Below are 22,589 nucleotides of genomic sequence, written 5' to 3'. Positions count from 1 at the left end.
AATATTCCATTAAAAATTAAAAAGTAATACTATTGTAAATACTAACTGAAATTATTTATGAAGAAAGCTTGGAAATTAGTCACAATTGTAAACTGATTATATATAACAACATTGTTATATATATCATTGTTATATATATAACAATGAAGTAATTTCCTTTATAGTTTTAGAGAAGAATTTGATTTTTCATTTCATAAATCCATAGCAAAAATGTTTAGTCAGTAATAAATAAGCATTTCGAGATCAACCTTTATCATATTAAAAATAAATAAGCGTGTTAATTACAAATATGAAAGATACTTTATTAACATAAATACTTTTATATTATCCTGTGAAAATAATAAGTAAAATTTTATGATTGGAAAATTGTAGTTTATCATTGTTAGTAAAATTTAGGTGAAGTAGATTAATATATTAGTACTAATATTTAAAATGTATTTTTAAATGCAATGTTTGACAAAAAAAAAAGTTGAAATATTTTAGTTAGTATTTTAAAATGTTAATTATTGAAACTAAAGTCAACGTGGATGAGTTTAAAGGAACTAATGAGATTTTTTTTGCACATGTACCAACCTCTTGTAACTTCTCAAGGGCCTTCTCTTTCACTTCAGTTTCTCTAATTTCGTTCTGTATCACTTCATCACTGTCATCTGGAATCACTGTATGTCGTCCATAAACAAACGCAAAGACATGTGTTAAAAGAATTGTAAACGGTGGCACACGCATTGTTACTGTCAAGGTATGAAGAAATATTGTCCGAACTGTTTTCAGGTAATGGACCAGCCCCTTTATGTATGTATGTATTAAGGGCACACGACTGTTGTTCTGTTGTCGGAGCCAAACAATTTTAATTCTTTTATGTTCGGCTATCTTCGCAAAACTGTGGCGTGTCCCGTTCTTTAGAAGAACTTAAAAGAGTGAGGTGGGTGCTGTGTGGTGGCAACTCCCCCCCTTCAGCACCAATCACGTATCAAATACCCTTATTTAACTGTGAATGGAGGGTGCCATAGGAGGCTGCCAACTCTGTCACCCTCAACAAGGGCTGGCATAAATCACGTCGACTAGGACATCCTCTTCTCCCCGGCGTGTCGCCACCAAAGGAATGTTTGGAGCCTTACCTCTTCCCCTTCCAACTCCGTGAGATATGAGAAGCAGAGATTTCTCTCCCGCCCGCGCTCTGAAACACTGCATATATTTGAGTCTCTATAAGACAGGTACTGGTAATGCCGCTCGTTTTTGCGCCTCTAAATACTTTCTAAAGAAGGAATGATAACGCCTACAATATTGTTTTGAACATCTTAATAGGTGGAAGTTTATATTTATGAGCTCTGCATGAGGGCTATCATTTCGCCAAAACAGGAATATTATGAGAAATTGTGCACTTTCAAATGTCAAACGCGCCATAAAGACACATTTACGATATTGAAACAAGCATAAGTTTTTTTTTTTTATTTATTTATTTTGAACATGAAGACATGAGTGGAAATTAGTAAAAATGATACTATAAAATTGTTTGAAGAAATCATACAGACATATAGGCCTAGGTCATAGCAGAAAAGTACCATTGCCTAAAATATTTATTTGTACCATTTAACCTGCAAATGAAGTAATATATGTTTCGTATTCTCAATTTTTAAGTTGATTTTTCTGTAGTGTGTTGACATTTTTCAGCGGCTACAAACAGGAAAAAGAAACGAAGAAATCTATAGATCTTGCTTCTGATGAAGAATTCATTTCGAAAGATAATACTAGAGTAAAATAAGAGAATGAATTGCTGGTTCTTGGAATCAAACCAATAACCACTATATTTCATTAAGCGAACAAGAAAAAGTTGAGATATCAGTGTGAGAGAGAAAATTAAAGGTGGCTTTGAGAATTTATTAATCACAGTATGAGTATTCGCTCACACGTATTTTAAGAGAATCGAGCAAGTACACTTTATATTACAAAGTGTGTTACCGTTTACTCCATCGACTTTGAATAAAGGAAATTAGTAAATTGCATTATGCACTATGCTTAGGTAATAAAGATGAAATGAATGACTTTGGTTATATTTAGAATAATGTTTTGTTGATTATATTCTGAAAGCATTAAATAAAATTATTTATTTATTTATTTATTTTGTAATATAGCAATATAAATGATTTGATTACTTCGCCTTGGAAATGATTTTTTTTCTTCGAGCTACCATCTATTATCTAAAGAGTGAGCATATTTAGAGAACGTACAACATTGTTTTTTTCTTTATCACAATATCGGTTTGGAATCTAATATTTCAAAATTGAATTACATTTAAACTATTTGTTAACACCCGGCAGTTAGGCAACCCACATTACACCTTTAAAATGTGTTGAGCCGAAGATAGGCAAGATACCACATTTTGGTTTGCTTTATCTGTATTTCGTAAATATTAATTTGAGTGGAGCCTCTCTAGGCCCTGTGATCACAGACATCAAACAATAATACAGGGTTATTAAAAGAATATGGCGCATAACTAAATCGTATTAATTTTGTACTGAAACGATACACAAAATCGATCGGAAAAAAGTTCTATAGTCTGTGGTTGTAGTTTACGTCAACGACGCTAGAGGCGCTAGTTGTGTAAACAGCTAACAATGCAAATTGCAACGGAAGAAAGAGTGTGCGTATTGTGTAATTGAGGGGGTCTGTCAAAACAGTGCAGATATTTTCTTACAAAATTCATGAAACAAGCACCGCATATGGTCTGGAATATTTAAGGCAATGCATATCTAACAGGGATGAATTCAAGGGGTAGCCCGGGGGAGAATCTCCCCCCGAAGAAAATTCTGTCCCCCCCGGAGAAACTCCCAGAATTTCAGTCACAAAATGTAGAAATTACTTCACACAATTATTTGCTTTTCTTTCCGTTCACGTGCAGACGAAATCCGATCTCTCAATATACATATAAATGACGCAGACCCAGTCTATATAAATATTAAACATGTAACATCTAAGATAGAATACCAAATGGTCAATAAAACCTGTATTTCTTAACGCTATGACCGAGTTTGGCAGAACATGAAATTGTCAACTGTTGAAGAAAGGTTTGCATTTTAGTAGGTACTATACTCTTGTCCTATATTATATATTAGTAGGTAGCACTAGCACAGATTGAGATAGGAAAGGAAAGATAGGGAAGATCTTTCGATCTTTCGATATGATCTCTGATGTACGCAGACTTCAGTTCTTGAAAATGTACAGTTCCTGCATTATTTGAAATAGAGCGCCTAAATCCTGTTTCTCGCATCGGCAGTGACAGACGTAAATGTGTTTTACGATTATTAAAGTAAACACACCTTTCTTTAATTAAAAATAAGTCAGTTAAAGGGTGAGATTCAGAGGACGTCATTTAGAGGGATCGGGGAGGAACAGTTATCCCTAATGTTTCAGAGATTTATATAGAATTTATCAATATAATAGTAGTATATAAGTGAAAGATTGCTATTGAAGGTGATGAAGATCCTGCTCAGTGCTCTGCCATGAGGGAGGGGCAAGCGGGGCGACAAAGAAAAGAAAAGAAGGGAAGAAAAAAAGAGGAATGAAACACATGTGCACATGAATGGAAATGAAAGGAAAGCAGGGTTTACTTTTTAAAATTTTCTCACCTTTCGCAGGTGGTCTGTCGACCTCACTCATATGTACGGGGTTTCCGTCGTATACGCTCGCCCCAAGCGCTGATTTTCCACGACACGTCACTAATCCTACTGAAGATTTCGTAAACTAAACTATTGATGTGTATGCAGTGAAGAAACCAAGGCTAATATGCTTGATTTAGGATCAGAAGTGTGAGAAAGAATTTTTTGATTTAGAATCAAAAGTTTTTAAAAAGATTTAAATTAACTCAAAAAATATTTGAGTTAATTTGAATCTTTTTAAAAACTTCTACATTAGTAACAAACAGTAACTACTGAATATAGAAAATAATAACAAAAATAGTTATTGTAAATAGCAGCTAAATTTTAGTCTAAAATATTTTTGCCAGTCTTTATTTAATGTTTTAGATAAAATTAAACGATTGTTTTTTTAAAAAAAATATAATCTCACATTGAATATTTATTAGCAATTAGTCTCAATATTAGGTAAGACGTGCATGTGAATGGAATTGTTAAATATGTTGCTTTCTTGCAAAACTACAGAAAAACAACCCCCCTCCGAGGAGTTCACATTTCCCCCCGGGCGAAAATGTCTGAATTCAACACTGATCTAATGCAATGGAATAGATAATCAAGGACATGTTGGAACGAGGCTGGCAAGAACTGGATTATCGGTTGAACATCTTCCATGGTACCAAGCTTGCTAATATCCAATACTTGTAATGGTTATAGAAACTTGCAGACTTTCTCCTTCCGACCAATTTTGCTTTTGTATGTCGCTTCAGTACAAAACAAATTATGCTTTACTTGTGCAACATTTCATTTTGAATAACTCTGTACTGTTGCTACGAAGGGTCTAGTTGGGATGAATTTTGAAAAGCAACTGTTGGTCAAACCGAGGAGAGGTAGGAATGTATTACAAAGCATGATTTTAGAAAGCGAGTGGATAAGAACAATCACAACTGTCTTCATGTGGTACAGAATAGAATTTAATGGTTAATGTAGTTTGTGCTGTGATGAACGTTCAGATTTCGCAAACAATAGACTTATCTAGGGTACCTACGAGAGAAAACGAGTGTTTCGTCTCGAAAAGAAAGTTCTGTCTTATAGAAAGAAAACAAACTAAAATTTGTAATAGCGTCTTCGCACTAAACTTTCTCGCTCTCATATTTAAAATTGAATAATGCCATACCGTAAAATTACTATTGAAATATTCATTTGTAATCATTATATATATATATATATATATATATATATATATATATATATATATATATATATATATATATATATATATGTGTGTGTGTGTGTGTGTGTGTGTGTGTGTGTATGGGCCGAATCCAGAATTTTCTGACAGGGGTGCACCAATAACTACCAGTACGTTTGAATTAAATTTAAATCTTTAAATACCTTTAGGCATCTGTGGTGTAAATAAGAAATTTCCCTGAAAATGCTAGGTGTATTTTCTCTGTAAATCCTTTTCCTTCAACCATCAGAAAATTGACTTAAACTATGGTTTTCAAAACTCCGCTTCAAAATGAGACAATGTACCTATGTCGTATGAAAGATTATCGCCCCTGTACTTATCTATATAAACATGTAATAGTATAAAGTCTCATCAAAGAGCATCTAATAAGTCAAAATTAAAAAAAAGAATTTTTGACAATTTTTTTACCAATAAAAGTGAACGAGGTGGATCAACCAAATTTACGAAAATATATATTTGGATCCTAGTGAACATTTACCAAATTTTGTTTTTTGACAATTTCCAAATTTAGGGAGTAGTCTTATGTTCCCCTTTCTAAATTTTAGAGGAGTGCATCAACGTATTCATGTCTTACAAAAGAGAATGGACCTCTACACTCACCCATGGTCTACACTCACTCTATCCAGTCTTTCCACCATGCACTCACCCAGATAACGCCTGATCGAAGGGGATAAAATAGATCAAATAACTACAAATTTTGAACTTTTGGCAATTTTTCGTCCATGAAAAGGACCACCGAAACTTACAGAGGTACATGCCCCGGTCCTATGCTAACACATCAAATTTTTAAATTGCAATTTCCAAAATTTAAGAGACATGGTTCTACGTACTCTTTCCAAAATTTAGGAAGTAGGTCAAAATATCCATGCCAAAATTTAGAGAGGATAATCCTATGTATTTTTAGATCATTGACTCTGGGCCAAATACCTAGTCTACTTTCTTATTTCTCCTCTCGTGGGTAGCACTAATGGAGATGCAAAGTGGGTTTACATATGACTACTAGACAACAATAACCAATTACCCCAACAAGGGCATGAGGCTGCCCCGATCGTGCAATGAGGTCGCTTTCACACAAAAGTAATTTTGTGCATTTGATGGAACTCTGATGGATTCTGCATTGGGAACTCGTTCCAGGTGTGGTGCTGCTAACCTCTATGCTGAACAGTTGGAAGCGTGTATCGAGTATTGTGGAAAATTATCAGGGTTTGATGAGAGGAAAACCATTCCTACTTGAAATCGACAATGCTTCTTGTCACCGATCTAGAAAAGTGCAACAGGAACGCTCTGAATGAGATGGATTGAAACTTCTTTCACATCCATCATATACCCCGATCTACCTCTTTCCGAGTACTACATGTTCACTTCTTCCACAGTTAGCACTCCAACAAGTTTAAAACGGTGTGAGCTGGAGTCACAAGTTCATCCAATCAAAATTTCCACCATGGCACTGCAACTTCATTGAACAGTTGACCGGTAGGTTGCTAAGAACACTCGGAACCGATGGACTATACTTTGCTGAATGATTCCAAAGAACGTTCTTGTTCTACTGATATGAATACTATATATCAGAAAGGTCATTTATGTCCTCTCACCCTGACATAAACATTTATATAAAGTACAAGAAGAGAATGTCATCGCTACTATCTCATTGCAAATGACAAAAGAATCCTAAGTGCTTTTACTATTCATATTTATCACTGCCCAGAAACTAGGAAGACGTTTCTTCTTGAAGCCAGCATTTAAAGAAGAAACAGTGTAAAATTCAATGAAGGCCTACCCTTTCCCAAATTTCCGTGGTCACCCCTGACCATTATGTGCCATTATATGCTATATTAATACAAAAATACATATTAGATATTTGTAAGAGATTATTTATTTTAAATTCATTCTAATCCCTTTAAGAAAATATGAGATGAAGAAATATAGAAAACAGCTTGGGGGCTGTAGTGACTCAATGGTAGAGAGCTCACCTCTGGTGAGGATTCTCTGGTTTGATCCTAACTCACGCTAAATACACTTTATGATGGACAAACATTTGTGCGTGGATTTTCTCTAGGCTTTCCCTCTTTCTCACTTTTTCTTCATTCCACCATTTCATTGATCATCATCGATGTCTCCTCTATCCTCAGTCTATAACAGCGGGACATGAAACTGGAAATTTCGTTTCATTTCTTCGCAAATAGCTAGGAACGAGTGACAGGGAGAATACACATATTTTCTATGAAATGTTTACACAAATTTCTTGGTAATTCATCGATGACATCATAGATAAAATGTAGCGAGAGTTTAGTTGGATGACAGTATCATAGTAAGCGACGACAAGCGGTTTCCTTCAATTGTTTCAGAGTGTCAAGAGAACATACTATTTCAACCCGAAACACTCCACCAAAACCGAAAGTGGTTGAAATATACTTCTGACACTTCTATCAGAAGTAGTGTTGCGGGCTGTGATAATATGTTTTGACACTCTGAATCAATTGCAGGAAACCGCTTATCGTCGCTTACTATGATACTGTCATCCAACTAAACTCGCTACATTTTATGAATATGTTTAATCGATTTAGCTTCCCAAGAGTAGGTTCTATCTCCTCCCTAACTCTATATTGAACGCAGAAATGGTTCAAATTAAACATATATGGTTCAATTATATACATGGTGTTTCAAAACAACACCGACAATGTTTGGGAGGTGATTCCTGATACCGAAATAAGTCAAAAAGTAGACCAATCTGGGTGCACAAATGCTTCCTGATTTTACATCTGGTCGAAAACCAATCTCTTAACACAACTAATGATGGATCGAGGACACGCATACTATGCTATAAACTCCTAACATATTCACAAAACAGGCCGGAGTGCCTAGTCAGAAGCTAGTGTATCTTTTAGTTTAATATAATATGATTATGCACCAACATCAACACGGACATGAGAATTATCCTCTAGCGTTTGCACACATCCCCGGCAATGCCGGATCCGGTTCCGACAATACCGGCGGCAATGTATCAAATGGTAGCTTACACACCCTTTCCGACCGGGGAAAAAAGCCGGTGGAGCTCTCGGGACCGGCAAATGAAGTCGGACTAGCCTCCGACAATGTCGGTGTCGGATCCGGCTCCGATTTTGTCGGCGGCAATGCTTTATTATGCATCGATGCACACACAGTCGGTAATGCCGGAGCCGACTTGCTGATAGGTTTCTTCAATCTAGCCAGTGAGTGAGTGGCAAGGCGTTGTGTATTCTTGTTTCCTTTCCTGTATTTGGATTTTTTGTTTGCTTCAGTTTTTTCTGTTATTTTCTTTTTTCGCATCACTTCAATATATAATAAAGAATGAAATAATCAAAATGGCTGTGAGGTACCATAAATATAGCTGCTTGCGATATAGATAAATTCTCAGCAATTCAAATTCAGATCTTGTTTGAATTACCCTACTCCGAAAGTGAGTTTCACATATGTATGTATATAACCCTGCCATGGCCGGTCCCAAGCCCGTGCTAAGAAAGGGGGAGGAACCCTTTGTGTTGGCCTGGTCACATGCCTTGTGGTGGTGAGGTAACCCTCAGGGGGAGATAGGGTTTCGGGAGCAGCGTGGGAACACGCTTCACTCCTGTCTGTCCTGTGCTAAGAGATGGCAACGTTTTGTTAGTTGTCGGTGTAAATCAGGATAACAACATACCAGCGGAGGTGAGACTTCGGCTATCCTCCGAAATGGGCGACTAACTCGTGCCATTGGATTCGGGAGATTACGAGTGACCTTGTCACGTCCTCAGCGAGGTAGGTAGTTTGCAACTACCGCCCCTACTAGCGCAGGTGAGCCTTTGGGTATCCTCCGAAATGGACAACTAGGCCGTGCCCTTGGGTCCGGGAGATAAGAGTGCGTGGTTGTTTGAATTACGCAACTACGGCAACGCGGAATGTAAGTGTTACAGATGTATGTACGAATATTAATTTGTTATCTTCTACAGCCGAAACTTACTTAAACGACTTAAACAAAGGGGTCGTTGGATGCGTTTTGATAGAGAATATGTCTTAGCATATATGAAGTCAATAAAAATCAACATGGCGGAAATTAACAAAATGGAGGTATGAAGAAATTATGAATCTACGATCGTTGCCCAGTGTTTATCCTGTAAATTATGCAACCCAGTATGTAGGTTCTGAATAATCTTCATAATAAGAAAACAAGGGTTTAAATCTCCATCATAATCGAAGAAGTAGGCATTCCCAAGCATAACAAAAGTTGTAAATAAAATTAAAGTAAACAAAAATTAAAACACAACTACTAAAATTAAAAATTAAAAAAGAACTGAAAAAGCACAAACAGAACAAGAAAATTCCAGCCTTGTGGTTGCATGCTGCTTTACCCTATAGATTATAATAAAAATATTCAAGTACTCTGTGTCTAGTCTGACATTTGTTCCATAGAACGATTGTAGACTGAGTGAATAGGCAACCGCAAACTACTTATCGGCTCCGGCATTACCGGGATGTGTGTGCAAAGCAGCGCCGGCACCGACATTGCCGGCCCGGGAACGGTTTTGGTTCCGGTTCCGGCATTGTCGATGCCGAGGCCGACATTGCCGAGGACGTAGATAATCGTGGGACTTTAAACTGAAAGGTTTTATTTTTTAAAGCAAATTTTGCATTTCCATTGTCTAAAAAAAATTTTTAAATACTCCGAGATATCACGTACATCATAAGATCAAAATGCATCAAAAGAAACGCAGGTTACCTTCAGTATCACTCGCCCATAGAAAATGAGGTACTCGAATGGCCGCCTACAGCGGGAGGCAAGAGATAGTTGCTCCTCCTGAATTTTCGGAAGGTGTTCAGTTCTTGGAAGTACATACCAAGACATAATAACGATATGTGATGAAAATAATAGTTGTTTTATAGCTGTATTATGTGCACATATGCTTCGAAGTGTATCAGTCGCTTACCCCTTTGGGAAAAATCCTGCGGGCATCCCTGGGAATACATAAAACAGATTATAACTAAATTTTCTGTATTTTCTTTTAACTTTTACGGTCCGACTTTTTCCCGAAAACACTATAATTATGAGACTTGAACAGGACATCGTGATCACAGTGCAGTCGAATGATTGCGGGGCGTTTTACCTCCCCCACCCGCAGACAGTAAATCTTATCGTATTCTTGAGTTTTCTGCGACCTGAAATTTCCTGTAAGCAATACTTAGGCCCTCAGGAGAAGGTGATAAAATTTCAACCGAGAAACCGTTGACCCTTTTATCTACCCCTCCGATAGACAATAATTCCATCGTAAAGTAAGACAATTTTTGAAGTTGCCGTGTTCATATGTTTTGAGAGAATACTATTTGGGACCGAAGGAACACATTGTGATCAAATTTGAAATAAAAATAAGCGGGCCCTTTTATCTATCCTGTCCATATATGGTAAATTCCATCGTAATTTTGGGCAACCTTCTGAGTTTTCCGTGGTTTGAAATTTTCTGAAAACACTATTTGAGATCTCAGGAACAAATTGTGATCAAATTTGAATCGAAAGTCTGCGGGCCCTTTTATCTATACACCTGCCCAAAAATCAAATGAAGACTGTGATCAGAAAGATGATGAAGGTAAGCAAAATATAACTCTAGCTCCAACTCTCTAACATGCTTCCCCTATAAATTCATTTATCAATCGGAAGTTAATCCTCATGACATGAATTTGGGTGCACTCAAATCTGAAAATTTGAGCATGGATGGATTTAGAAGTTATCTGCTATGGAGAGGGTGGACTTTCCGGGGATTTGGAATACCTTCAGTCGGTGGGAGATCCGGAAGTTGTCCCTCGAGAAATTGTTTAAAAATTGTTAATATAAAAACTCGGTTTTGAGCATTTTCGTGTGTAATTCTCTATAATATAACATAAGGGAATTTTATTTTATTTTTCTCAGAAAGTTGGGGCGGAGGTAAAGCCTCTTCATGGTTCCTCCCCCCGTAACTACGGAAAAGCTCTCCCATGTTTTTGAGTTATTATGTAAATAGAAATGCAATATTTTAGGCAACATATCCTCACTGTATTTCAACATTTAGATAGTGGGTATGTCGAGTCAAAATCGTAATAAAACATACCGTCTCTGCTTTTTTTCCACTTCGAACACTGAATATATTCCTATAATTGATATAAATTAAGTAGTCACAGCTAGGATAGCGCACGATGGATATGAGACTAGACAGAGTTCTTCCAATAGAAACATACATATTTCGAGACGAGATATCACTTTCAAGACACATTTTTGGATCGAGACAGTTTCATCTCATGTCTAGTACGCATTGTCTTGCGAGAAGGCAGTAGTTCTTCCAGGTGTCAAGTTGGAAAACATCTGGAAGTGATTGTTCTGGCAGCTTGACGTTAACATTCGAAGTGTGATCTAAGTAACTTTAACACTGAGAATAGAATTCCAGTCCATTTACTTTGAATTTTGGGCGTAGATTTAAAAGACAATTCTATTTCATAGAAATTAATTAAGCATCTCTCAGAATTCCGGTACTAGGAAACAAGTAGAAGAAAACTAATGCAGATATACCAATGATGCAAGGAGTCAAGTATACCAAAAATACTAGCTTGTCGATAGGACAGTTTACTTTTTTTTTTTTTTTAATACTGAGGAACCGACCCATATCGTTTAGAAACTGTATTCTTCTTAACGAATAGTGTCGTACTGGTACTTCGTCAGGTCGAATTTATAAATAACAGGATATCGGAGATGCTTAAAACGATTAGTTTTACGTATTGTTTTTCCTATTTTCATGAGTTATCCCCAGAGAACCTCAAACCACTTATTATGTAGTTTATGACTGACAAAATGAAAGAATACTCACATTTTAAATAAAATGTAATCGCCACATATGGATGTATACAGATATTTTTGTGATCTACTATTATAGGCCTACGTAGAATTATGAAAGTTTCATGATGGAAGTATTTTTACTACTATCTAAAATTCCTAAATCTCTGCATCAATCAAGATATTTGAAATTGTTATTCGAATATATATATATATATATATATATATATATATATATATATATATATATATATATATATATATATATATATATATATATATATATATATATATATGTCTATTTCACAAGGTCAGTATGATTTTCTATCAGAAAATCAACAGTAACTAATCTTATTGAGAGTTTACTCGATTACTAAAAACAGCAAGTAGACATAGTTTTAATGGACTTTAGTAAAGTATCTGATGCTATAAATCGTTATATTCTCTTTAGCAAGCTTTTAACTTTTAATTTTTCACATATCATATCTAATTTTTCTATTGTCATATCTCTGTGTATGAAGACATCGTGTACGCTACAGAAATGTGTTGTTTTCTGAATTTACAGTTCATTCAGCATTTCCATATGGTTCAAACTTAGAACCTTTGCTGTTTTTATTGTATATTAATGATTTACCTAATGTAATGAAGTCACAAAATCTGTTATATACAGATGATTTAAAATGTCATATGTTCTTAGAGGCACTGTATCAGTTTGCAAAATGACATTCATGCATTTTCTAATTGGTGCAAAATAAACAATCTACCATTAAATAACGTCTTCTGCAAGAAAGAATATAGTATTTGGCATTTCAATATCATATAAATTGTAGATCCACATCTCCAAGATTTGACCATATAACTGATCTTGATATGTCAGTGATATCTAATCTCTCATATGAATCGAATTGTAAATTAGACTTAGGAAATCTCGGGGTATGTAACGAGACTGAGAAGTGAGTTTAAGATCATTAATGTGATTAAAATTCTGTATAATGCATATACACTTCCCAAACTAGAATACGCGTCGATAATTTGGAATTCTAGTGCACAAAAATGTGTACACCACCTAGAGTCTATTCAATTCAAATGTCTACTTTATTTAATATACAAGGATACAGGAATATATCCTCGATATGAAAAATATGTTGCGCTTCTACTAGATTATTTATTGCATTCTCTTGAAAGAAGAAAAGCTAATTTTCTTTTGTTTTTTGAATATATATAATGAGGTAGGTTCACCAACATTACTATCAAAATTCTCTTATAATGTTCTGAACAGGACAAGTGTATTGGGTATTTCGCCTATTGGAAGCATGTGCATTATTGTCCAAATAATAAGTTATCTAATATATATATTTGTTGTACATGTAAAAAATACTTCGAGCATATAATTTGTATATAGAAGAGTTATGAATTGTAGTATGTGTGTACTGTATACTGCTGAACACTATTGAACACTATTAATAGGTGTACACCTTTTGTGATCACTTTACAATAAAGTAAAAAATAAAAATAATCAACTGGCAAAAAATGTTTACTTGTATTTTGATTTCGCATATGTCTCCTTTTCTTTCTTTTCTTACCATTATCATAAAAATACGATTGTAAAACGAAAATACATTCGATACACCCCAACATAGTATATAATTCCTTTCTATTCGCCTTTGTCTACTTTTCGATATTACGCCCTATAGTATTGAAGTGGTTCATTTCATGGGTCCTGTCAAATGCAAGGACTTACTCTTATATTATACCACTGTATTCACGTTATTGTATTTCGATAGTAAAAAATGCTAGAGAAATATTTTTAAAAAGGATTATTATTTGGAAACAGAATCCTTTATTGCCAGGAATGTCATTTTACCTTGCTTTGATCTGTATTCGATATCATCAGAATGACACGTGTTTATCACAACTTTTTCATTCACTTCAACAGAAATTATTAAATATAACTAAATGACCAGTATTTTTCTGTTTTATTCACAGATTATTTCTATTCATGACATGAAGAAGCTTCAGTACTCTTTGATATGCGCTTTTGCACCAGCAGACTGGAAGACGGTAAGTTACAGCTTTCTTTTATTTCGTTCAATGGACATAGGTTAATAGCAACGAAGAAACTTCTCTGCCACCATCTAGAATTAAAGACAAAATCGTGCAAGCACTCACTTATCTCGCATCTCGAAGTGTGTGCTGTCTTGCGTGATCAATAATGCCCCTGCTTCCGTGATCACAAATTTAGGACAAGACATATATGGTTTCTTTTTCCACCTTTCTCATCACTTTGTCATTTGTCAAGCCTTAAGATTGTTTTCATGATAAGGATCCAAATTTAGCCGTACGGCTCCTATGTATGGACCTATCTTGATGCAGTTTGACAATAAAACAACAAACCCGTCTAAACTTATCCTTTAGACATTCCAGCTAGCGTAAGCAGCATCCAAATAAGGAAATTGAAGGTTTTATTTTTATGCAGGGATTCTTAACGCTGAAGAAGAATGGGTGATAATGGTCTTCAGATGCATAAAAATAGCTGGTATTTCTCTCATTGTTGTCTACAATCCATTTTATGCAAGTAAGTCTCGTCTCATATCACCGCAATGCTGAAAAGGGGCTTTAAACTGTAATCAATCAATTAATACTATTAATTAATTGAACTTAACAGGAGATATTACGCATGGCCTATTACTTAATACAATGGGGCTTTGATTTCTAACTGAATATTATTCAGTGCTCTGCTAATAATACCCCACTCTCAAGAAATTGAAGTGAGTAGCTTGCTTGGAAGCAGTATCTGGATAAGTAGAGACCGCCTTGTTAGTTTATGGCCTCGGGATTAAATCTAGGGTTGACATTATTTATTCTTCTTCTTATTACGATCATTATTAATTTTATTTATGTCATTATGTATTTGTTATTATCAAACTGATTTAAATATCCCTATATTCGATTCTCTCTAAGCATCTAGTAGTAATAATGTGTGGGAGTAAATATTTGGTGGTAATGTTCGTTCGGAGAAAATAACTAACTAACTAACTCTATGGCCTATGGAACCCGGAGGTTCAATGCCGCGTTCACAAAAGCTCTCCACTGACTTCTATCCTTAGCTAACTGCATCCAGTTTCTACTTTGTATTCCAATATCTGTGAGATCTATCTTAATATTGTCCTCCCATCTGCGCCTAGGTCTTCCTAATGGTCGTTTTCCGATTGGTCTTCCAGTCAATACTTTGAAAGAGTTTCTACTTCCTTCCATAAATTCTTTTGTTATCTCACAGTAACTCAGTTCCTGAATCTTTCAGAGAGAGAAAAAAACCTTCTGGTAGTTATGATAATTATTCTTACCTCTGTTTTAGCCGTAATTATGACTATTTAATATTTTTTTTTTCAAACCCGTTGCAAGGGAATATAGTCAAGAACAAAGTATGGACATCTATTTTGTTCTTAATGTTATTCTTATAAGTCTTGTCAAAATGGAACTAGGGGAAATCAGGGTATTCGCGAACACTGAGATAATGACGAACACCCAAGTTCACGCCCAAGGATGTTTGTTAGAAAAGAGATGAGTTTGCTGCATGCTAGCGGAGAGACCTAGAAATGTGTAGTATATATTTGGTGACAGTCAGTTGAGTGGATTACCAGGAAGAAGACGTTTTGTTGATTTTGTCGATTCGCTTATAACGTTGAATCAGCAATCTGAGCAAGGTAACTTGGCTCTTATCGTATCTATATTGTTACAGATAAGGCTATATATTCCCCTATATTTGAGCATTAGTTCTTTGTAATCTTACTAGCCTGTATGCAGTCAACAATTATTTTCAACTTTAACAATAAAATGGTGTCTCATGGGGAAATGTCAGACAGAATGTTTGCCATTAGCCCGGAGTGTTCGGGATTGCCCCATGGTGCGAAATAAATTATCAAAATTTTAAAAATATTTTTTGTTATTGAAAAGTAAGTAATAAGTTAATGAAATTGATTTGGGAAATAGATCATGTCTTAGTAATAAGCGTTATTAGTTTTATTAATTAGAATAGTTTGCTATATTTATTATTTTAAGCCATTAGTAGCCTACTTCAATATTATAGTCAGTAAACCTATTTTAGAAATCTGATCCTTCATCATCTGTTGCATTTTTTTCTGTGTGTGATTCACAGTGGTTTACAAATTTATTTAGCGCCCATTAGTAGTTAGCCAATTTTGTTCAGCCTATTAATCGCATTTGAACATTGGACTAATAAAGAATACTGTCCTTGGGAGCAAACCATTAATGCGTATATCTATGATTTCTACAATTCGAAATAATGTTTTCATTTTAATGAATTCTTTACTTAATGCACCGTTATTTATTAATTTCTTTCATTAGAGTACCTATTTGTTTTAGCCTATTGCCTATTAGCTTTCATTTGTAATACTTTCAAAGATGAGCCTGGTCATGTTTCTCATTAACCTGAATTATGTTTGCAAGTATAATTCTTATTAAAGATTTAAATACTAAATTACGGTATAGTTATAATGTATTTTAATGCATTTCGCTTCTTTTTTAAAGGAAAATTTGAAGTAAACAGTATGTTCGGGATTGCCCCGACCACTGGGGCAATCACGAACATAGGTACATTTTTAAACCATCTCACTGATTTCTTGAAAAATGTTACTTTTGACTTTTCTCTGCAATTTACTAAACAGGAAAAACTCCAAGCTTTCTATACACAAGAATTCTTAATTTTATCTCTAAAAACAAAAGAGGTATTTATAATCAAAGCTTAAGTGTTCCTGAATACCCCGGTCTCCTCTATATCTAATACTTTTTAAAACTGTTGTTTAAGCTGAGAAAAAGGCAACGCGCACACTTTGTCATAATTTCCTCATGGAGCATTTCTCAGCTGTAACGAACATGTCGAAACTATTTAAACAGTAAATTAAATTGATTATTTATCGTTTTACAGAAAACTCTTACGTTTTGAGTTTTTCTTGAACACGGCTCAAATGCTGACAGTACACAGTTGTATTAATTATCTCACCAGATGGTAGTAGTTCCCGATGCACGATACTGCGAGTAGTCCACCAAACATACAGGAGGACCTTCTGGTGCCGTGATGGTTTCGGCTGTTTTGGAACCGGTTCATGGGATTCTAACCAATAGTGACGGCGCCGTGGAGCTTCGTACAGGGTCTTCTTAACACATGTCAACACCCTGTTCGGAAATGGCTCCTTCCTCAGACGAGACAGCAAACAAACACAGGCCTCTGCTCGCGTTGCCTTCTGGCCCGGTGTCAGATCATGTGGGATCCATCGACCTAACTTATAGTGCTTCCCAAGTTGATGGAGATGCTGCCGAATGTTTCTCCACTCACAATAAATTGTAGTCTCAGTTCCTCACATGTCTGATCACTCTTCTCCTCAATTGCTACTTGAAGATCTTCATTTTGTACATGTGTTGGTCTTCCGGCATGCGGTGCATTTTCGAGTGTTTCATCACAGTCCTTAAACTTGTTAAACTACCACTGCACTGTCCGCATAGTCACGACACCCTCACCAATGGCCTGGCATATCTTTCGCCCCGCTGCAGCGACATTTGACCCCAGTTCGAACTCGTACAGCATACACGCCCTTATGACGCTCTGTGGAATTCCCATGTTCATTCTGTCCTTAACGCAAGTTCACGATGTAACTGAACTTCCACAACCAGGTAGTATGTTGGATAAACCCACACCAACAACTGACCTTCGCCTTACCTCCATTCTCATTCAACTCACGGTGTGAGAGCCAATGGAATGTAGACCTCCACAAAAAGCGACAGAACTTTCTTGGTTACCTTTGTAAAACAAACTTAATAGTATATCTTTGAAAGATTGTTACTCAAATTTATTGTAATATTTTCCATAAGTGGAAGTTTTGCTTTGTATATACTTAAACACAAACAAACTATTTGCTGAGCAAAACAATATATTCACAAAAAAAATACATACGTGTTACAGCTTCGCCAACTAACACTTTGGCTTCATCAGACACTATCTACACATCAGACAGAATATGGATAGTGTCTGATGAAGCCAAACTGTTAGTTGGCGAAACTGTAACACGTATGTAGTTTTTTATGTGAATATATTGTTTTGCTTATCAAATAGTTTGTTTGTGTTCAAATTTATTGTAACTTTAAGGTGTGAAACTAAAGAAGATTGAAGTTATTGTGCGTAACATATTTAATTCTTCCAATTGCTTACATACATATGTTAAATGATTGGTGATTGTTTCCTTACAAGAACAAAGAATTTATGTTACAATGTTAAAAGTAAGACATAATTTAAAAACAAAAATAATAAATTAATAATACTTCTACCAATATTTACATACATTTGATATTTTAGTTATAGGTTAAGAAGACTATGAATATTTAACCACTGATAAAGATTAATAGTACCATTAGAAGTAACATTATATAATATAGATGTAATGTTAAAATACAGTAGTTTTAAGGACGTACAGAGGAGAAAGGTGTTGGTTTCGCTGATTTGAAAATTAGTTTGATTTTCGTTTTCCCTACACATAATTCTAAAAAGATCATGCGTTATTCGTTTACACACAGCTACAATCTGTGACGGCTATTATCTCCTTCTCTTCATTTTCTTTTGTTGTGTACTTGTGAACTTTGAATTGCGATGGGTTGCAGGAGATGTGTCTTGAATACAGCCCAGATAAGCATTTCGAAGGATCTTCTTTGTCTCTGAAAGAAATAATAGAATTGCATTCTTTTAGTAATCTTTGTTTCAGTCTTGATACATTCTTATTAACATGAATCAACATGAGTAATTAAAATGTTTGTCAAAAATCGTATATTTATTTATTATATTAAGATAATGAGCACCAACTGAACTCTGCTTTCTTGAATTTGGTTCTTTGGATTCAAATGTCTACTAGTTGTGGTGTGTATAGACAGAAAAATACAGAAGGGAGATATTACAAACTTATAAAATTGTTGCAGAAAAGAAACGTCTTTATGTTCTTGAACACTGCAAGTTTTCTTCATGTCATGTATCAATAAAATTGAATTGCTTCGACCCCAGAATGCATTAAATAACGCTTGAAGTACAAATATAACTTATATGGTCATAATGTTATTAATTCTTTAAGTGGGCTCTCGAGTAAACGAATACTTATTATACTCATCTTTGGTACATTTGGTTCCTAATTGTATTTCGGAAAAAGCCTGGAGTACATTAGCTTGCAAGTAAAAAATGTAGATGAAATACTTTAACTTACCAAAGGTAGTCTTAATACCTAAGTTGATTTACTTCAATCCGTGATAAGTACCGGTACCTCTTACAAAGATGTATATTTTGATTGGGCGTATTTTAGTACATATTATCTATAACCTGTCAGTAGACTCAACATCAGATTGTGGATTTAAAGATTTCCCTGAAAAACTTTTAGCATCCAACTTTTCGTAAATTGATATTCTCGAAGTTACAATTGCCTCCGCTGGTTTAGTGGTAGCACGTGCACCGTTGGTGCACTGATATGTCCCGTGATCGATTGTCGGTGGGAGACTTTATAAAATTTGAACGCATTACGGTGATTCGGATTTAACTTTAAATAGTAAATCCACATCTCATATAGCTCGATGCTGAAAGGAATGCTAAACTCTAATCCAACTAAATATTCAAAGTTACAGTTCAGTTATTCAGGTTGTTTTAATATAAACCCCACACATAATTATACCTTGGTCTTAACATATGATTAGCTAGTTCAGCATCTATGCATTTACATTGAAACATAATTATGTTTCAGAAACATTTTATTGATTCTTAAATCCCTTTCTACGTACCTTTACTTGACGAAATAACTTCAGTAAGGCCGAGTTGATGAAATAATTATTTAATCTGACTCTGATGCATTTAAAACGTTATTGTCTTTTATATCTAATGTAGATTTACTGTGCATAATCAAACATATAAATCTTTGGTCCGTTCCTGGTAAACGATGCTTGTTTTGTTGTCTTGGGTGATAAGTGTCTCACCTATGGTCATTTGAAAGTAACTCTACTTTTTCTCAAAATTCGAGACGTTTACATTGAAGTTTAACCCCGTCAGTTAAGGGTTAATTTTTACCCATATATATCACTTGTTTAACGTATACATTATGCACACTATGCACATTTTACTATTTTACCGTTTTAGATTTAGTAGCAATTTAAAAGCTCAATGAGTTATAATAATATTTTGCTTCTGGGCTTATAAAGCGGTGGGAGTTCCAGCTTTCTGTTAGCTAAATTGATTTTGAAAAGTTAGTGCATCAAAAGAAAAATAGAAAATATATCTATACTTTGTACTAATAAATGAAATAACGCATAAAGTTTGTACACAAATATATGCCTCAACCAGGTCCAATCGCGTACGAATCCGTTTTTCTTTACAATTTTCGACTCGAGGGGGCATTGGTGAGTCAAAACTAAGTACGTATATGTGCAATGAGCCACATTACATTTGAGGCAGACAATACAACAGTTCTGTTTTGTTGCAGATTGAATATCTTTCAAATTTTTGGATTCTTCCCGTGCGAAGAACGGGCATATCAGCTGACCCAAGAATCGACAGAAGCAATGCCAATATCATCGCTCGTCGTTATATATGTCACGCACCTCTTTACCTTCAAAGATTGCATTAATACTATTCTTCCCTTGCAAAGAGCGGACACTTCTGCTAGTTAAATCTTTAAAAAATCTATTATAAGATGAATACAACATTTATTGGCATTATTTATTTATTTTTGAAATTTAACGTCCTACGATTATGCTCAGAGATTAAACGAGATGTTTGTGATGATAATGAACGAAATGATGGAATAAAGAAAGTATGAGGAAGGAAGGAAACAGGAAAGCCCCGAGAAAAAACACTCACACAGTGTTTGTCTATCACAAAGCCCCGTGGAGACAGCTGAGATCTCACCAGGGACCTCACATATTAGAAGTAAACGCTCTGCCACTGAGTCACCACGGTCCCGTTTATTGATATTGCTAGGTGGAATTGCTACAATATTATTTCCAACAAATGCTCTTTCATTTCACGAAAAAACTTTACAACAGAAACGTAATCTGTAAAGGCGCAAAACTTGTTTATTATTATTATCATTAGGTGAAACTGATAGAAATGTTAGCTACTTGTTCTCCATCCTTTATATTTATGTGTTACTACAGAAACAAGTAATAAAATAGTCTTAGCACAAAAGACAGGGAAGTACCGCAAACCAACTAAACTGACAACTTTCAACATACAAAATCTTAAAAACAATTATCGCTAGATGTTAAGTAAATAATATAAATGTTTTTTGAGAGAAGGGAAACAAGTCCAAACACACACTTTACAGATCACATTTTAATTCCCCCCCCCCCTCCATTTTATTAATGGATTGTGCTGACAATTGATTGTTGTTTCTGAATATTTCACTGAAATCACAACGTGCCTTCATTAGAACATGTATCACAACATGGGGTCATATACGACCCGAATCTGGAGAATAGTTGTATTAGATTAGGTTACGTTAAAGGAGGTTAAGTTAGGTTGGGTTAGGTAAGGTAAGGTTTAGTTAGGTAAGGTGAGGTAAGGTTAAATGAGGTGAGGTTAGGTGTGGTTAGGTTAGGTGAGGTTAAGTTAGGTTAGGAGAGATTAGGTTTGTTAGGTTATATCATCTTATATATCTTAGGTGTTTCATCTTGTACATTTTATATCTGTGGATATAATTCGTTTCTTTATTGATTATACAAGATAGGTAGAATACATAATGACGATGTTTTTCTTCAATGTTCTAGTAGATTTTTGGTGAAATAGTTTAGTGTACTACTTACTGCCATTCTTCACATAAATCACTTTTCATTGTAACAAGTCTGCAGCATCATCATTAATAGCATCAGCTTCAAATTTATCTTCTTGTTCATCCTGTTTCTCATTATCCTCATTTTCACTTACCAGTTCATCAAAACCGGACGTATCCTCATTTGATTAATCTAAAATACGTGCAATGTTCTACTGACACAAATACCTTCTTGATTTCACCATTTCTAAAGTAATTTGCTCACTAGAATATACTTTGCTATATGGCTGTTCGAAAGAAAAAATTGTTAATCCCAACGTGGGGTCATACCCCAGCATTCAAAAAACAACAGCTATTCCCGCACTAACACAACAATGCACCATACACTTTCAACAGCATGCTCTGAACTGAAGCTAGACGAAATGTGTTTCACCTCAGAACGGCGCAGGCGCAGAACGGATTATATATGGACTGCAGTCGCCGGTGACCACACGTTGTGATTGTAGGGTTAATGAATAACAATCAAATATCAGCACAATCTATTAACAAAGTGGGGGGGGATTAAAAATCGTTATGTAAAAATTGCATGTTTGGACTTGTTCCTCTTTTCCCTTTCAAAAAAAGCACAGATATTTAATATTAAAAAGGAAGTTTCTAATAACTTTTAAAATCAATTATTGTAATTTAACTCCTATGTTTGTCAAACATATACTCGTACAATATAAATAACTAAAGTAAAGTTACCTGATAAGACACTTATAAGTTTGACCTGCGGAACATGATCCGACACAGAATCCAACATCAATCTCCTAAAATGAAAATCAAATGTATTATTGTTTATTATCAGTACATTTATTCAAAGCAATTACTTGAAATTACTCGTATTATATTGTAGTATTCAAGAAAGTTTCCCTATCTCAACTGAAAGTAACATTTGCCAGTGACGATATTTTTAAGGTTCAGTGCTTAACGTTTGCATTACACTTATTCAACATAATTAAATAGCATTACGACAAGTAAAGCAAACTGATAATTGAATAAGTGGTTATAAAAAGGGCATAATAGATACAGTTTTTAAAAATACAATTATATATATA

General features: G+C 34.9%; 2 protein-coding genes and 1 long non-coding RNA gene across 3 annotated transcripts in view; 1 reads left to right on the top strand and 2 right to left on the bottom strand.

Annotated features, from left to right (window-relative positions):
- The window catches only part of LOC145685878 (bone morphogenetic protein 2-like), a 28,959-nt gene extending 27,860 nt beyond the window's left edge, over positions 1-1,099 (bottom strand). The window contains exon 1 of the mRNA XM_081758597.1: positions 574-1,099. Within this exon, the coding sequence (XP_081614723.1) occupies positions 574-726 (153 nt within the window). The 5' untranslated portion in view covers positions 727-1,099. The remainder of the gene's footprint in view (positions 1-573) is intronic.
- The window catches only part of LOC145685880 (uncharacterized), a 131,652-nt gene that overhangs the window by 16,144 nt on the left and 92,919 nt on the right, over positions 1-22,589 (top strand). Inside the window, exon 2 of the long non-coding RNA XR_014131496.1 lies at positions 13,673-13,747. This is a non-coding gene — a long non-coding RNA (uncharacterized LOC145685880). The remainder of the gene's footprint in view (positions 1-13,672; positions 13,748-22,589) is intronic.
- The window catches only part of LOC145685879 (uncharacterized), a 105,467-nt gene continuing 100,726 nt past the window's right edge, over positions 17,849-22,589 (bottom strand). Inside the window, exons 7-8 of the mRNA XM_081758598.1 lie at positions 22,237-22,301; positions 17,849-18,409 (exon numbers count right to left, since the gene is read on the bottom strand). Coding sequence (XP_081614724.1) covers positions 18,262-18,409; positions 22,237-22,301 — 213 coding nt within the window. The 3' untranslated portion in view covers positions 17,849-18,261. The remainder of the gene's footprint in view (positions 18,410-22,236; positions 22,302-22,589) is intronic.

This window comes from Thermobia domestica, chromosome 5 (genome assembly GCF_964235325.1).
Source record: "Thermobia domestica chromosome 5, izTheDome1.hap1.1, whole genome shotgun sequence".
Classification (NCBI taxonomy): Eukaryota; Metazoa; Arthropoda; class Insecta; order Zygentoma; family Lepismatidae; genus Thermobia; species Thermobia domestica.
Note: the sequence above shows the minus strand (reverse complement) of the source record. Positions and strands in the feature narration are given on the sequence as shown.